Source organism: Anabrus simplex, chromosome 12, assembly GCF_040414725.1.
Source record: "Anabrus simplex isolate iqAnaSimp1 chromosome 12, ASM4041472v1, whole genome shotgun sequence".
NCBI classification, from domain to species: domain Eukaryota; kingdom Metazoa; phylum Arthropoda; class Insecta; order Orthoptera; family Tettigoniidae; genus Anabrus; species Anabrus simplex.
The window spans coordinates 71,468,597-71,485,957 of record NC_090276.1 but is presented as its reverse complement, the minus strand read 5'-3'; the positions used below and the strand labels follow the sequence as shown (position 1 = coordinate 71,485,957).

At 38.7% G+C, this 17,361-nt stretch overlaps 1 protein-coding gene across 2 annotated transcripts in view; it reads left to right on the top strand.

The window, feature by feature from the left end:
* The window catches only part of LOC136884474 (uncharacterized), a 338,275-nt gene that overhangs the window by 179,420 nt on the left and 141,494 nt on the right, over window positions 1-17,361 (top strand). For both annotated transcript variants that reach the window (XM_067156669.2, XM_067156670.2), the window contains exons 2-4: window positions 3,780-3,873; window positions 6,609-6,746; window positions 10,198-10,323. In XM_067156669.2, the coding sequence (XP_067012770.2) occupies window positions 3,780-3,873; window positions 6,609-6,746; window positions 10,198-10,323 (358 nt within the window). The remainder of the gene's footprint in view (window positions 1-3,779; window positions 3,874-6,608; window positions 6,747-10,197; window positions 10,324-17,361) is intronic.

The following is a 17,361-nucleotide window of genomic DNA, read 5'->3' as shown; positions in this document are numbered from 1 at the left end:
TGGATCTATCTGTGTCGGTGCGACGTGAATCAACGTGTAAAAGAAAAAAACAGGTTTCTCAGTCACATCCAAGTATCGTTTCCTGGTTTGCGAAAGTAGGGGAGTGTCATTCAAAGTCAGGGGTAGGGCGTCTGCGAAATGGCATAGTGAAGAGAAAGCACAGTGAAAAGACGCACAAACAGTCTTCTGTACACCATGGTTAGGTTACGATTGCCCTATCTACTGTTCTTCTAAATTCTCGGTAACCATAGCCGTTGTAATGTACTGCAGGCTTGCTATTTTTATTTCGCCCCTTTCATATCGAACAGTGGATAAATTTCACAACAGAAATGACTAGGCGGTATTAGATGGAGTCCAGGGACAATGAAAGATTCGTATTTTGCTGTGCATCATTTCTAGTAGTAACTTAACTCTACGAGAATACTGCAACCCGGGAGAAAACATCTCTCCACGTTCACACGTTTTGTGTGTGGTATTATTGTTGGCTTAAATATGTATTATCTGGGTATCATCTAACATTTGCATTCTGAAAATTTGCGTTACGGATATTAGCGTGACTGAAGTGTATCCTATCAACCTGTAAAGTTTGATATAAGGTATGAATGGATGGATGGCCAGACAATGTTACCTAGCAACCGTGCCGACTAATGTATTATGGTTGGAAATCTTCTGAAATTATCAGCCATGACAGGGATACATATTTGATTTTTGAAACGGGAAGAGTGGTTTCTTTTTTCATAAATATCTATTTGTGCGCTAATTTCACTGTGTTTTTTAAAATATATTCCATCAAACACCTTGCGAGAACTTTTTTGGCAGACCAATGCTTAGAGATCTTTAAATACGTTCCAGAATAAGAGTTAGAAATGGTTTATATTCAGACGAACCCAGTGGTCTCCAAAAGAAATCTTCAGCAGCTGTGCAATATATCGTAGAGAAACTGACAGGATAAGGACATTAATATAACGCTAACCACAGTCAGAAAGACAGACAGATAGTTGCACAACTGCTTGAGGCACAAGGAGTTATGTGTGAGTTAGAGTAGCGAGGCATATGGCTGGTCCGCCGTTAGCTACTTACTTCTATGCGGTTTAGGGATCGGAGAAGGATGAGGAAGGGTGGGAGCGGACGCTAAACCACATCCAGAGCCTCCTGGATATATGCAATGCCTTCTCGATCTGTGCGACCGCAGCGCCACGCGCGGTAGACAGCGCTACCAGAACAAATAGCCCGCCATCCCTCCTCTAACTTTAACTACAAATGTGTACCGCACAGCATTCAGAGATTTCAGATGTTGTAAACCACAAGGCTGAAGTGTTTTATGGAATGCTTCCTTGGGCATGCGCAAGAAGCGCTGTGGTGGTGAAAGTTTCTTGCAGAAGTGACCTGCCACCGGTGTAACAGCCGGCCATGAAATGTGAGCTAAATTATTGGAGATACGAGTGAAAAGAATGATGCGAGTTTAATACCTTGGAGGAATTTGCAATTAATGCCTTAACAAGTGATAATTATATTCCTGAGGAGATCATGCTAAGTACTTGATCAGTATTCAATTTTTAAGCATTCATTTTGCGTCAGAAACTTACGAAATCCCGAAAAATATTGACTCCTACAGCGGCTGAATGAATTTAAAAAAGTATGACGTTAATACGTAGAGTACACCCAATCTAAAGGATCTGATAGTGTTTCTTTTAAGAAGTGTAAAATTGACGTCAATTCAGTTGATATTTTATTGTTATTTTGTTGACAACAATGTTGAATTCCCATGATGAGATAATAGATATGCCAAAAAGGAACAACAGAACGGGATAAATATAGGATGTCGAAAAGGAGTGATCATATTTGACTCTCTAGCTTTCGCGGATGATGTAGTACTCCTAACTGACAATCTACAATCAACGAAAAAACAAGCAGAAGCATTACAGAATGTGGCCACCAAAACTGGTTTGAGAATATCTTTTGAAAAAACTGCATTATATCTCACAGACAGAATAGAAACCAAATTTATGGAAATACACCGTGGTCAGAAATTACAGTACCTGAGAGAAATTGTCACCCCGATTATAAATGAGAAAGGAACCATAAATAGAAGGGAAGGAAAGATGGAAATGGCTTTCAGACTTATAAATCCAGGTCCATATACGACCAAGGGGCAAAGGAGATTCCTTAGGAAATTCTTAGGTCCAAAGAATTTACTTGATACACAGCGCATATTTTATTGAGACGGGATCGAGAACCTTATGAGGATAACAACCACTATGCAAAGAGGCTGGCATAGAGCGTAGTTAATCTACAAGAAAAATGGAAGGCACCAATTTTATGCCTTAAGGAGGTTTACGTGGGAATCCAGAAGGAAAGAACAACCTTTAGAAAGAAAATTGTGCGAATGAGGGATGCACGCAGAAACTCCTCAAGTCACGCAATATCTCGGTTGAAGAGCAAAAAATAAGAAGTGAAATACTTAAGAACATTTGCAAGGAGTAAAAAGAAAAGGTAATACGTTTGAGAGATAGGAGACCTGCTGGTTTGTGTAAAAGTGGTCAATTGATGACCGTAACGAATAAAATGATATTTTAACCGATTGTGTATCCAGTACGTGTGCATAGATATCCTGTCACAATATTACGTAAGGAATTATGTATCCGGACATCCCTTCGCTATGATTCTGATGTCAAATGCCATGTATAACTGTGAAGGTGCTCTATTGTCTATTTCCAATTTCATCCGAACCATGTATTGATGGTAATGCATCATTTTATCTGTCCGGCTCCATGGCTAAATGGTTAGCGTGCTGGCCTTTGGCCACAGGGGTCCCGGGTTCGATTCCCGGCAGGGTCGGGAATTTTAACCTTAATTGGTTAATTTCCCTGGCACGGGGACTGGGTTTATGTGTCGTCTTCATCATCATTTCATCCTCATCACGACGCGCAGGTCACCTACGGGTGTCAAATCAAAAGACCTGCATCTGGCGAGCCTAACTTGTCCTCGGACACTCCCGGCACTAAAAGCCATACGCCATTTCATTTCATAATTTTATCTGCTGTTGCAAGGATTTAATTGTTACTACAACTCGTGTTTTTGGTCGAATGGTTCTTTTTGATTCTTAATATCTGTGGGGAAGACCCTTACTACATCCGGCGAGCTTTGTGGTATTTGGGTATTCAACCATTAGAAATTAAATGTTACACATTTCATAAGGCAATTTTAGGAAAAAACTCTCTTGAACACGCAAGTGCTGTTGGGAACGGAAGAAAGCAATAGCCCGTCAATTCTATTGCGCGAATTTAAACACACACAAAGTGATGAGTGTAAAAGAATAAACAAAATGGATTAGGTAGTTAATCTAAAAATGTATATAATCGCTCACTATATCATATACCCCAGTGCAAACATAACCCAGTATCCGCTGATTATCGATCTCTTGTCTAATTACTGCACGTCAAGACACAACACCAGAGATTTTTAAATTCATTGCTCAATCTCCACTTGTTAAAAGTCAAAATCCCCTGGATGCACACAGTACTGGCATATCGAATCTTGTATAGATTCAAAATCTACTGGTTGTCGGCTTATTGGACGATAATCACCTCTCGTATAGGATAAGTACCTGCTGGCTGTCACCCTGCCATGTAATCATTCTCGTTATGCATTGGTTGTAGGATTGTTATTTGAGCTGGTGCTCATCACCAGATACTGACCCGCGATACTCTCTAAACCTGACACCGAATTTATATCTGTTTGGTGCTTGCATTTTCTAATGTGTACCTGTCTCTCCCCAGGGTCCAGCATGACGATGGATGTGAAGGCCGAGTCGCAGAAGAACAACTCCTCCCCGCAGGAGTGCGCTGGCTGTGGGAAGAAGATAACAGAGCGGTGAGTGCCTGCGAAATTAACTATTTAAATATAAACCATGCGAAATTTCTGTACGAGGTTTCTACTACGTTCATGAGCAGAATCATCTTACGACCTATTGAAGTGCCTATCATTGTCGTTGCGTCTAAATTGTAGAATTATCTTCCAGAAAGTAACAGAACATTCAAATTCTTCTCTGTGTTCAAGAGTGCCTACCATGGTTATTTCCATGAAGACAATCAATCCTCAGCCTTTCATGTTTCTTCTTCCTTTCTTTCCAATATTCTTATATTCACTCTGTTTTTTCTTTCTTTCCTCAGACGGATTTATATCACTTTTATTTTCCCTTTTCACTTGGAATTCTTCCACATATAATATTTTTACACCCCTCTTTCCTTAGTTTTTCTTCTCTTGCACTACATTAGTTCGTTACAAATGCTTCTTGACCTCTTCTTGACATTCTTATTGTTTCCATCATATTTTATATGGTTTGACAGATTTCTTTATTACTCCTATTATTTCTACAATTCTGTAGTTTTCATTGGACCTAGTATTTCCCTAATTTATAAGTAAATTCCAAGCAATCGCTCGCATATATACATTCCAGTTTAATTACTGTATTAGTGGGCCATATTTTAAGAATTTTGGCTAAGCAAATGTTATTGTAAAAATTCTTAGAAATACCACTTATTCTTATTTACCCTTTCTTCTAAAATCGATTTTTAAATCAATTCTATTAAATTTACTCCTCTAGACAGTTGAATTTCTTCCACTTCACTTTTTGACCAATACCTGTCATCAAAATATTTAGAGTATTCTTTACTTTTGCAATAAATTTGGTTTTATCTTCAGACATGTTCAAACCTGGTTTGTTGGCTATTTGTTCCAAGACATTGATGTGCATTGCTGTATTTGTTCCGAAAATATAGGGAATCATTGTAAAGAGACAGGCAATATATTTAAACACCTTTATCTTCTCTCCCCAAAGTTATTAACGAAATTTTTGTGTTCTTTTAATATTTCATTGCAAATTCTTACAATTTTCTCTACGGCGCTGTTGAGGAGCATTGGCGATAAACCAGCGCCTTGCCTTAAACCTGTGTTTATTATTCCGCTTTTATGGCCGCAGTGGGCCACTGTAGTCAATTTCTGTCCGGTCTTCTATGATGTTTTATGGTTTTTCCTTTCTGTTCTTCCAGTGCTTCTTCATTCTATCCGATCTCCGTTGTCGTTCTCCTTCTGAAGATATCCTTTTAGTTGTTTCTCTTTTATCACTGTTTGGTAGGAATATTTTATATTCTTCAATTTACTTACGTTGTTTGTTTTATTATTTAAATCCTCCAGTCTTATGTCTAATTCTTCCATGTCTCCTTTTATCCACACATGTTGTTTCTGTTTCCAAAATTTTTCCAAAATTCTGCGTATTAACCTGTCTTGAATTGTTCTCAACAGATGACCAAAGGATGATATTATCTTCTTTGTTATGGAATCCGTTATATGTTCTATTTCCTGATATACTGCTGCATTTGGGATGATACGCCATTCTTATTCTGTTTGGTACTTCTTATTCATGCGTGTCCTTACTATTCTTCTTTCTGTTTTTAAAATTTTGTCTATGTTATTCTTTTGCCATAGTTTAAATAAAGTGTCACTTCAAAAGTTATTTCAGGTTAAACTACAGTCTTATAAGGTTTCAATTTTGTATTTATTGACGAACATTTCTTGTTGTATGTATTTCTGGTTACTTTTTGGGCTCTGGATAATTTATTCCTTCTCTCTGTCCACGAATTTTTTCATTTAAATTATATGTTATAGTTTCTCCAAGGTGTTGAAATTGTTTTACAATTTATATTTCATTCCCGCATATCAGAACACTGCTTATTAAAAGGGGATCGATTTTCATTATTTTAGTTCTTCAAATGAAACTTTTAATCCTATTTTTCAAGCAATAGTTTGGAAACTTGTGATTTGATTCCGAGCTTCATTAATGTTTTTAGCTAATAGTGCCAGATCATCTGCAAATCCTAAGCAATTTAGGCTAATTTCATCTTTAGTGTATCCTATTTTTTATATTTTTTATTCTCTTTATACCATTTTCTCATCAAGTATCCCAGAGTACAATTAAACAAAAGTGATGATAATACATCACCTTGTCTTAGTCCTGTTTCGATTGTGAATGCTTCGGATAATTCTCCTCTAAACTTCACCTATGATTTTGTATTTGTTATCTTTAAGCTTATTATTTTAACTAATTTAGGATGTAATCCAAAGTTTCGTAATATATTTTGGCTCAATACCCCAAAATGACAGCCAGAGAACATCTTGAGGCAACCTCTATGGTTCACAACCTTAGCTGTACCTCGTAGCTTGCTCCATCCAAGGCCTTTGACAGTCAAAAAGGGACGGGTATATTTTCGGTTAACCTGTGCTTATCTTAAATTGTTTTTACTTCTCCCTCAAATTTAACCTTCGATATTGTGTCTGAAAATGTTTCCCTTATTAGGTTTGCTAATTTTGTTTTAACTCTAAAATAAAGCAAACTTTTATCAAAGTTTTCCCTATCAACAGAATCAAAAATTTTTTTTTAAATCTAGGAATGTTACAAGTATGTCGCTGGAGTTCGTTAGTGTTCGGTGGACTATGGGCTTCAACATAAATATTTGTTCTGATCAAGATCTGCCTCTTTATACCCACCTTGATATTCAACTAAATTGCCTATCCATTACTATGATTAATGTACTTCTGGTTGCCTACAGGTTCCTGTTGAAGGCGCTCGATCTCTTCTGGCACGAGGACTGCCTCAAGTGCGGCTGCTGCGACTGTCGTCTGGGAGAGGTCGGCTCCACCCTCTACACCAAGGCTGATCTCATCCTCTGTCGCAGGGACTACCTCAGGTAACATTATTTCCGTATTAGGACATAATAAATATCTTGGCTACAGAATATCTTGAAGGCCATTCTGGGTTCATTTATATATCTGATCAGAGGTACAAGGTGGATGGACATTGTGGCATTTAAACTTGGGTGAAGCAAAGGATACTTTCGGTATCAAACCATGCATTTCGAAGTGTCTATATAATCTCAATTTGCTCATTGATTCATTTTAATTCTCGTGTTAAAATTTATTCTGTAACAACATTGAAATTTAATATAGAACGAATAATGTGGGAAATTGTGGGGAAACTTCCGACGGCTGTCAACTCCTATAGGGTCATCATCAATTACTGACAGATAAAATGCTATTGGAGAGTGTTGCGGGAATGAAAGATGACAGCGAAAACTAGAGTAGCCGGAGAAAAACCTGTCCCACCTCCACTTTGTCCAGCACAAATCTCACGTGGAGTGACCGGGATTTAAACCAGAGAAGCCAGCTGTAAGAGGCCGCCACGGATGTTGTTGCTCCTAGAATAATTTTCTTAAAAATAAACAAGAATGTAATCTGATAATTAGTTACCAGTATAAAATCATCTAAATTTATATTAGAACTTATTAAAACTAAATCAGTTTATATCAGCACATATTAAAATAATTTAATCCAAAACCCTTTCTGGAATCTTCGTTCCGTCATCAGTGTATCATTGAAATTAAAGTATTTAATTAACATAATTGTGTTGTCTTTTCCGACTCGTTGGCTGAACGGTCAGCACACTGGCCTTCGGTTCAGAGGGCCCCGAGTTCGATTCCCGGCCGGGTCGGGGATTTTAACCTTAATTGGTTAATTCCAATGGCACGGGAGCTGGGTGAATGTGTTGTCTTCATCATCATTTCATCCTCATCACGACGCGCAAGTCGCCTACGGGAGTCGAATAGAAAGAGCTGCACCTGGCGAGCCGAACCCATCCTGGGATATTCCGGCACTAAAAGCCATACGCCATTTCATTTCATTGTGTTGTCTTGATTTTTATTTAATATAGAGGATAGTTGTGGTGGACTCATACAAATCAGAGCATGAGAGAAAGAATGCAAGAAAGTCGTCAGCACTGTCACAATGGCTTTAATTTTTATGATGATTATGACTATATTTCAAAATTCAAATTGCCTTTAATTTAACTTTTATAAATGTTATTGAATGCTTCAGATATTAAGAGACACACTGTACTTCACAAGGGCCAGTTGTTTTCTCGACAGTAACATGTGAACCAACAATTTTTGTTATTGTTCGCGTCACTTTGTGGCCAGTATAGAGCTAGATATTCCACATTAACACTGAGATATTTTCCTTTCCATCCCAAGTGGCCGGTCGAGTGTTGACGCTGCAGAGTGGTTATTAACTGTAAATACTTGTGAGGAGAGCGGATGTTGAAACACAGAGAAAATCAATTGGACGTCACCAGAAGAAAAGAACCGTATCAATTCAATAACTCTCACCTCATTAAGGATAACACCTGTTAATAGTTCACCTTGCCGTTGTTTGGCTTATTAATTCACAGACTAGTTTGATGCAGCTCCCAGTCGCCCTAACTTCTCCTAAATTTTCACTTCTACGTTACTACATCATACATCTACTCTTATCTGATTTTCATATTCATACCTTGGACTACCCGAACTGCTCTTACCTCCCCTACACTTCCCTCTAAAAACTAAATGAACAAGTCATGGGTGTCCTAAGATGTCTCCTATCATATTTATTGGATAAAGTATCTCTTCATCCGTTATTCGATTTACCCCTGACCTTCGGCATTGTTTTCTTTAACAATTAAAAAGCTTCTATTCTCTCTCTTTTTTGAGCTAGTTATCGTCCATGTTTCTCTTCCATCCAATGCTACGCTCCAGAGGAAAATCATCAAAAATGTTTTTCTAAGTCCAATAGCAATGCCTTCCTTTCGAAACCAGTTGCTTGTCTGTAAGGTTGGGGTCCTGTCTAAAGCTGAATACGGAACAAACACGCAGCGAGAATAACATAAACCAATGAATGATGAAATTCGACCCGGGACGTCTTGGACCAAAGGCCAGCGCAGTAAAGGTTTAGCCATTGAGGCGAACAGTATTAATGTTATTTTCCCTCATGTCTTTTCCTACAAGTCTCATCCACCTCTTCCTTGAGTGCCCACGCTAACTACTCCACCCAACATACACGCGTGCAATCCTGTTTGCCTACATTCAGTGGTCATTGTGTCAATCCTGTCTCCTCCTCAGTGGACATTTCGGAGGCGACACTTTCAGGTAAGACCGCATATTCTAATCTCTGCTACCTCGAGCCTGCTGACATCGTTCTCCCATATTGACACCGTTTCATTGGACTTGAGCGTACCGGGGCTGACCAGGGTTGACAAATGCCTGTAATCGAAATACGGCACAGATGTGCGATCGAGAAAATGAAGGGGCTTATGGTTATGTTGGTATCCTAGTCCAGTTTATTAATGCATACCTTGATATTTATACACATTACCGAGCATATTGGCTGTGCGGTTTGGGTCATGTAGTTATAAGCCGGCACTCGGGAGATTATGGGTTCCGAACCTACTGTCGGCGCCCTGGAGATGGTTTTCCGTAATTTTCCATTTTACACCAGGCAAATTCTACGGCTGCAGACTGCCCTAAGTTCACGGTTGATTACAATCGTAGACTTTTTCTAACCCATCGTCACCGTAAGACCTGGCTTTGCCGGTGCGACGTAAAAGAACCGGGAAAATATCGTTTATTTCATTATTCATACCAGTTCTTTCAATTTCAATATAGTTTTATTTCTCCGAACTGCTTTTAACAGTTTTTGTCATTCGTGGCAATTTAAAAGAAATCTCTGCATTATACTGAAGGAAATGAACAGTTCACACCTAATCATGTCAATTTCACACGAACATGCTGCGGAGTTATCATAGATGGAAACACTGGCGGATTATTTCGAGGTTCAAAATACGGGACAATTACCGTCCCGGATAAGAACTGTCCGGGACGCCGGACATGTACTGTCTCGTAAAATTCGGAACGTCTGGTGGATCTGATGGATGTTCTATATTTTTTCCTTTATATTTTATCGGTAGCTTCCTATTGCAGAGCGCTCCTGACATCTCTCTCCACTTTCTCCATCCTGTTCTATAATCGATCCCAAGTAAGAAAACGTAGGAATGACGTTGATGGCATCGCGCTGCACTTCCAGAGCTTACCCTTGTCCCTGTTTTGCCTTACACCATACATATGCGGTTTCAGTCCAGTTCATGGCCCTTCTTTCAAGAACCCTCCTGCTCCCTTTTCCCGGTGTTATTCCCCTTCTATTTTCACGACATCCTTGTTACTCAGGAATATTTAAAAGTAACATAAATAATGGGCAATTCCCTAATAGTAAATAATGCTACCAGACCAAAATATGCCCTTAACTCCACTTAAATTCACTCTGGTTCTCTTTTAGGTTGTTTGGCAACACTGGACACTGTGCGGCGTGCTCCAAGGTGATCCCCGCCTTCGAGATGGTGATGAGAGCTCGCAACAACGTGTACCACCTCGAGTGCTTCGCGTGTCAACAGTGCAACCACAGGTAGGACGGCTTCAACCGATTACATTTCCTAGTGTCTGTCTTGAAGTATAGTATGTTTCTATGTGTGAAAATTGTGACTTAGACTTTCTCGTCAATTGACATTATTACAGAGAATTAGATCATGAAGAAGAAAGCTAATTGTCGAAGTACGATACTTCAGATTCTTGTATTCGTGTGTTGTCCGAAATAGTAATGAAAATGATTTGGAGATTCAATATTTGATGCTGGGGTGCAAAGAATGATTCTGTGTTTTAATTTATCTCTGCGGTCAGAAACTATAACCGCACTGGTAAAATTCTTAGTTTATTGGAGTATCAGGAAATTAGCAGGACAAATTTTCACGTTGTCTTGCATTATGGGAGTAAAGGTGGTAACAGGTAAGTATAATTTATTATCTTACCTCTAATATTTTACTGGAGGTTATGTGCTCAGCATATTTAAAATAAAATAATTATTTAAAATTTTGTCCTAACTAAATGTAACTTTAACGTTTGTTTGCATTCAATATTAATATATAACTTATATAACACTATTAATTTTATTAATTCATTAATGCTATAATTGCACACGAATGTGCAAGTGCAGAATTTAATATTAACACTGACAAATTATTTTGGATCACATTTCAGTATACTGTGTGGTGATGGAAATCGTTATTTGTGGCACAAAGTTATGTGATACCTTCACACACAAAATGGCATAGGCTGCACTCGCAAGTTTCTCTTGGTTCATGTAAGTGAGTTCTTACACAAATCTTATGGTAGTAACCATGTAATTCTAGTCAGTACGTTGCGGAGGGTTTTTTGTTGAATCCTCTCGAGGTTTGGTCTATCATTGCACGGGTAGCAAAAAATTCTCATCATACTTCTCGCCTTTTCTTCTCTGTCTTCTCCTATATTTTCCTGGTCGCATCGTTGGATTATAGATTGCAGTGTATTCTTAAGTCATCTATAAATTTCATTTTAATATGTGCATTCTTTTCTGTCAGCTCTCACATCTCATACTTCTCCTGAAACATTTGTGTTGACTGCTAAAGTCAATTGTATGTGTTAGAGGCCTATTGAATCTCTAATACTTGGTGGTACAAGATCCTTGTCTAATTTGTTGAAATTACTGCACTGACGTTACTAATTGCGTCCTGTATAACATAATGATGATATTTATTCTAAATTAAGTTTCTGAAACTCAAATGCCAGTGACACTGGTAAAAACAAAGATATTTATTTCATTGTTTGATTTAAAATGGCAAACATTTGTATTATTACACACAATCGCTAAAACTGATATCAAGAAATATCTAACGTCGTATTTTAAAGTAAATTCCGGAGTAGAGAGAAAGGGTGTCATCATTAAGATAAGCCCCAAATTTCACAGAGCTGAGTGGCTTAGCCTGTTGAGGCGCTGGCCTTCTGACCGTAACTTGGCAGGTTCGATCCTGGCTCAGTCCGGTGGTATTTGAATGTGCTCAAATAACGTCACCCTCGTCTCGGTAGACTTACTGGCACGTGAAATAACTCCTCAGGGACTAAATTCCGGCATCTCGGCGTATCCAAAACCAAAAAGTAGTAGTTAGTGGGGCGAAAAATCAAAATAATATTAGTTCCAGATTTCAAGTTCCTAATGATTTAAACAGAAATTAACGTAAATATTAGTGTGTGATTTTATAGATCCTGATAATGTCCTTTCAGGAACGAAACTTAACATTCTGTTTTCTCTGTCAGTTTGTTTATAAGTTTATTTGCTCAAAGTTGATTTCAGCAAACTGAAGAACCTAACAGTTGTAAATTTGAAGTGACATTAATCCTATTTTGTTGCCAACAAACTTGATACTGATAAGACAAGCTCGTTGATTGAGCTTAGCTGACAATACAAGAGGAGATTTTCATGTCGTATAACTATGAAGGCCAGTACTTAAAAAAATTATGATCCATTCAACTTAAATTTTGTAAATTGCCTTAAGGGTGTACAGAGTGATCTAGAATTTTTATTCGGAATCTCTGAAATTTTTTTAGCATGAGAGCCCATGAATTGCTCTGCCCCATGCCTTCCTCCGCCGCGTACAGTACTGCGTTGCTCAGTGTTCACTTGTAGTGGCTGATATTTTTGTGTCTGTTAATATGTTTCTTTTATTGTAGAATTCTCTGGTCGCAGTGCAGTTTGTCTTAGTGCTCTTCGCCCTCTCCGTCATCCCCCAGCTGCTCGTTCCTGTTCCAAGGTACTTCTCATTTTCTGTGTTTGTGGGACAGTTTATCAGGTGACGGCAGAGGAATACCAACCACAGGAGCGTTACGAGGTATACGAATGAAGTGGGCATTTCTGGTCTTTAATTGATCGTGCTATTACATTTTTATCACTAGCTATTATTATTATTATTCAGTCATTCACTCATGTCGTATCGGCCAACTTCGGACCAAGTCATTTCAACTGGCTACTTCTGACTTTGTTGTCTGCCCAGTACTCCCGGGTGCGTTCTTGCTCTCGTTCTTTACTCTCCTGCGTCCCTGCCTTTCGAGTTTTTAATTTAGTAAACCCTGGAACGCTTCAAGTTTCTTCTGAAGTGGGACACGCGCGTGGATGTTACGTGTGATTCCCACTTCTTCACCTCACTGAACCAACACCTCTGGTTTTCTTCTGCTCAAAGAAGGTGATGATCCGGTTGGCCGGTATTGTTGGTAGCATACGTGCCACATGCCCATAAAAGGTCATTCTTATTTTCCGGATGGTATCGGTAATCTTCTCTACGATGTGTGTAGTTCGTTGTTATGCCGTCTTTTGTAGTCCCAATCGTCTTCGACGGGACCTAAGATATTTCTCAAAATGTTCCTTTCCTTGGCGTCGAGTTTCTCTATCAGGCCTTTTTCGTTCATTGCAAGACATTCTAAATCGTGTAAGACCTCTGGACGGATGACACTGCAGTAATGCGTCAGCTTTGCTTTGAAACGTATGGAACTTCTGTTCTGGTTCCCTTTGGTTAAATGGTATGTCAGTTCCATTTTGTTAATCCGTAATGTAACGGCTTCTTTCCTCTGACAAGTTCGGTGTTATCTGTTCTCGCAGATACTTGAACTTACCTACTCGTATATTTTTTTCTTGTCCCACTGTGAGCTTAAAAAATTGTTTCTCGAAAGAGATCTGTTGACCAACCTTGGCTGCTTGTGTTTTAAGCCTGCAAACGTGTTCCGTGGCTGTGATTAAGGAATAGAACATTTCAAGATGAGCTGCAAAGGCTAGGCACTCAATATAAAATTTTAGCTTTTGCACCTTAGCCTGATTCCGATTTGAATTGCTTGATTATTCAGTTCTTGGCGATACATTATTTTTTGCTAGGGGCTTTACGTCGCACCGACACAGATAGGTCTTACGGCGACGATACATTATTATTATTATTATTATTATTATTATTATTATTATTATTATTATTATTATTGTAAGTGTGTGCGTGTTTAATTGTGCTTTAGCCTATCTATCATTAACTACAGTAGTAATAGTTAAGGTTCTAATGTATAATATTTGGTTTAGTGTACAGTAGTAGGCCTAATGGCCTTAACTACCCCAATAACGACATTTATGTATCTAACTTCTACACGCTGCCTTCTGTTTTTTTCATCCACGGTGGTGTTCAGAATATTTTTCTTGTCATAGGTGAAGTTATATTAAATAATTTAACCCATCCTGAAGATTGTGAAAATGTGCCACTCTGCAATACCGAAAGAAATTAAGGGGCTTATAGAAGTCGTAGGACAGCTAACGCCGCAAACAATGTAAAAACGGAGTGCCTTACGCTTCGTAGCGAGCACATTGCATTCCTTCACTCAAGCTGAATCGTCTTGATTTTTGCTTAATTGTTAGACTGGACAGGTTAGTCCACACAAACCGCAGTGGTATAGGTCCATACGTTATTAGCTTGGATATGTTTCACAAATTAACAACCTTTAAAGTGGTGAAGGATAATAACAATATTACTGGCTGTATAATGACAGATAGGTGAAGTGCATTGCAAATAAATATGCTCTCATTAGAGCTTAGAGGTATCCATATGTACCACCACACTTCAGTCAAGTGCATCCTCGTCAATAGCAAACATAAACAATATTTAATCAATAAAGCGCGATTATTGCTCCATTTTAAAAATAATTGCAGCGTAGGGTTTATTCTGGAAAACACCATTGAATAATGTATATTTACTCTTCATCCGTAATGCGATGAAAATGAGGGATTACGTAAGAGGAATACATTCAAATGACCTCCAGCTGACAGACTGCACATTATCTCACAACTGTTAGCCGTGGAATAAATTGACTTGCTTTAAATAACGAGGTTGTCCGCCTTATGCCGTCCTTGCAGGTGCGAGTTCAATTCACCGTACTGCCAGAGCTCATTTCCCCTGGTGGTGTACCTGAAATGAGTTGCACCAGCTCCGTACGGGGATACCCAACTCCATGGCTTTGGATCCAAGAGTTCCCGGGTTCTGTTCCCGGCGGGATTAATTCCTGTGATTCGTGCCGTCCTCAGCATTAGATGTGGCTTCATCCCCACAAGATGCTCAAGACGCCAATAGGGAGTCACACCAGGCCATTACTTATTATTAGACCCCGGATTTTTATGCAGTAACAGGTTCGAATGCGTTCTAATTTGGTTGTTAGGAAGTGTCAACTAGTCCGCTCTTCTCTAATGTAGTGAGAGTAACATAAATTCTATGGGTTCTGATCGGCCGTACTCCTACCACCTATGCAAGACTCATAGCATTATACTTCTAACCCACTTCAGTAAGTTTGCAATCTGAACTATTACTGAATAAAAATGCGAGTTCTAATTATTATTAAATAAATGGTTCAGGAGTCAGACAACGTGAAACCATTGCATTGCCACATGCAATAATATGTCGGCTTCGGACATGCTTACGTAACTCTAGGCAGTAATGGGTGATGCAAGTGTAATGGACTAGTATAACACGGAAAAAAATATTTAAACCCATGGGTAAATAGCACGTTGAGTGCCGAGCCAATTGTAGCACACTATTCCACTGGTGCCAGGCATGTTTTTGAATTGCATTCCGCTGGTGCCAAAGCAATTGTACGCGTTGTAGTCTGTTTATATAATCTTGGGATGTATTTATATGATGTACTAAGTTAATTTTATCTCACCGTACCATGGTCATGTGTGACGCCATATGGTGTCACATCAATTTTTAGGAAAGATAAAATATAGCGTGACGCCATATGGCGTCACAGAATTTTTGGTCATGGAATGTGCAATACGAATTTCAAATACGGGATATTTATTTGCTAATTCAAATTAACTCAATATTTATTAAAACCTAGTAAAATGCAAAACAAGTACTTATATTACATTACATATTGTTGTGAACAGTTTTCTGATAACTCTAAACAATGAAAATATGCATCTCGGCACGCCCGAGTTCTTGTTACTCGTTGTAATTTTTCAAACCTTACTGGCATCGTTGTTCTAACATCGTCCATTGTACACTTGTTTCATGTGCTATTTTCATATTTACGTTTTGCACATCTGATCGGGAAGTTAAGGGGAACGCGCTAACTATACGCTACCTGGCTGCTAGCGCAGCTTGATGCAGCCCGGTTGGTTCATGTCCGCTGCTACGTTCCTCCCTACCTCTCCGCCATACCCCGATACTCCCGCGGCACTTCTAATTTTATGACTTTATTTGTTCAATTTTGTCGTTTAAACTTGCACTGTGTACATGCAGTTTTCACCTTAGCATTCTACTGCCTCCCACGAACATTCTTACCAAATTTCAACCGAATCCGAGTGTAACACATGTATGTGTTCCCTCGTAAGATTATTACCAATATCTTCCATTTTTTATATTTTTGCACAATCTATATAAAGTGAGTGATAATACGTACGTAAACGAGGAATAAACAATGCCTGGCGCGCTTTCACCTGTGACAATGACCACTGGCCAGTCAGTGGCTTCGGAAGAATACTGTGGCGCCACATGGTAGCATACAGTAAAAATACATAGGTGGAATAGAACCTGAAGTTCGCCCTTTCACGTAGCACCAATTTTACGCGCATTGATGTCACAGGTGATTATCTATGGTGGATCGCCTGAAACTCAACTGTGCCGCCATATGGCGTCACGCCAACTCTGATTTCAAGAACGGTGTGCCGCCATATGGCGTCACGCCATCTCAAATTTGAAGACCACCGTGACGCCATATGGCGGCACGTGGCACCCAACGTGATAGTGAAAATATTAACCTCGATTAGTAGTTGTTGTTATTATTATTTATGTAGTTATCTACGTACTTTATTTGGAATAAATCGTCGTCGTATCATTTATTATTTGTGTGTTGTATTATCTGTCTTGTGTAACAAAACATATGAGATTATGTCACGATACGTTTGCTGTATGTATATTAATATAACTTTATTTAATGTAAGAACACGTAATTAGTAGTATATAATTTATTATTGCATGTTATGATATATAAATCCAATTTAATACTATGCAACACAGGGGAAGAGTCTAGAACAACACACCTTTGTCACTAGAGTTTTACAGAATATTATATCCATTTGTACGTAGGTTATTGGAGACTCTAGAAGAGACGAGAAAAAATGTTGTGTCATATATTTCTAGATGTCTGATCAGGCAAGGTACATAAAGATACATTCTTGGGTAGTAGAGTTGAGTTGTGAGTGTAATTCGTTAGTCGAGTGTGTGAACTCATGCTGTGATTTTGTTGTGTTGTTAACTGGTTGACATGCCACTGTGGCCGTCTTCTTCTTATTATTATTCGATCCAGTCAAGTGTTTTGTTCAAATCGTGATTCATTAGTGTGTGTGTACAATTTGTGAATATAACAGCGTACACGATTAATAGCATCTCCGTTGTGCGTCCTTGTGATTACGGTATGAGTTAAGGGGAAACGTTGTCATCACATCCTCCATGCTTTAATGTGCCTTTGTTAAATCATATACCATAATAATCCATTGTTGCTTTACTTAGCACTACCTTACAGTCGGCCTAGTTAATGAAGTAATATTGAAAGT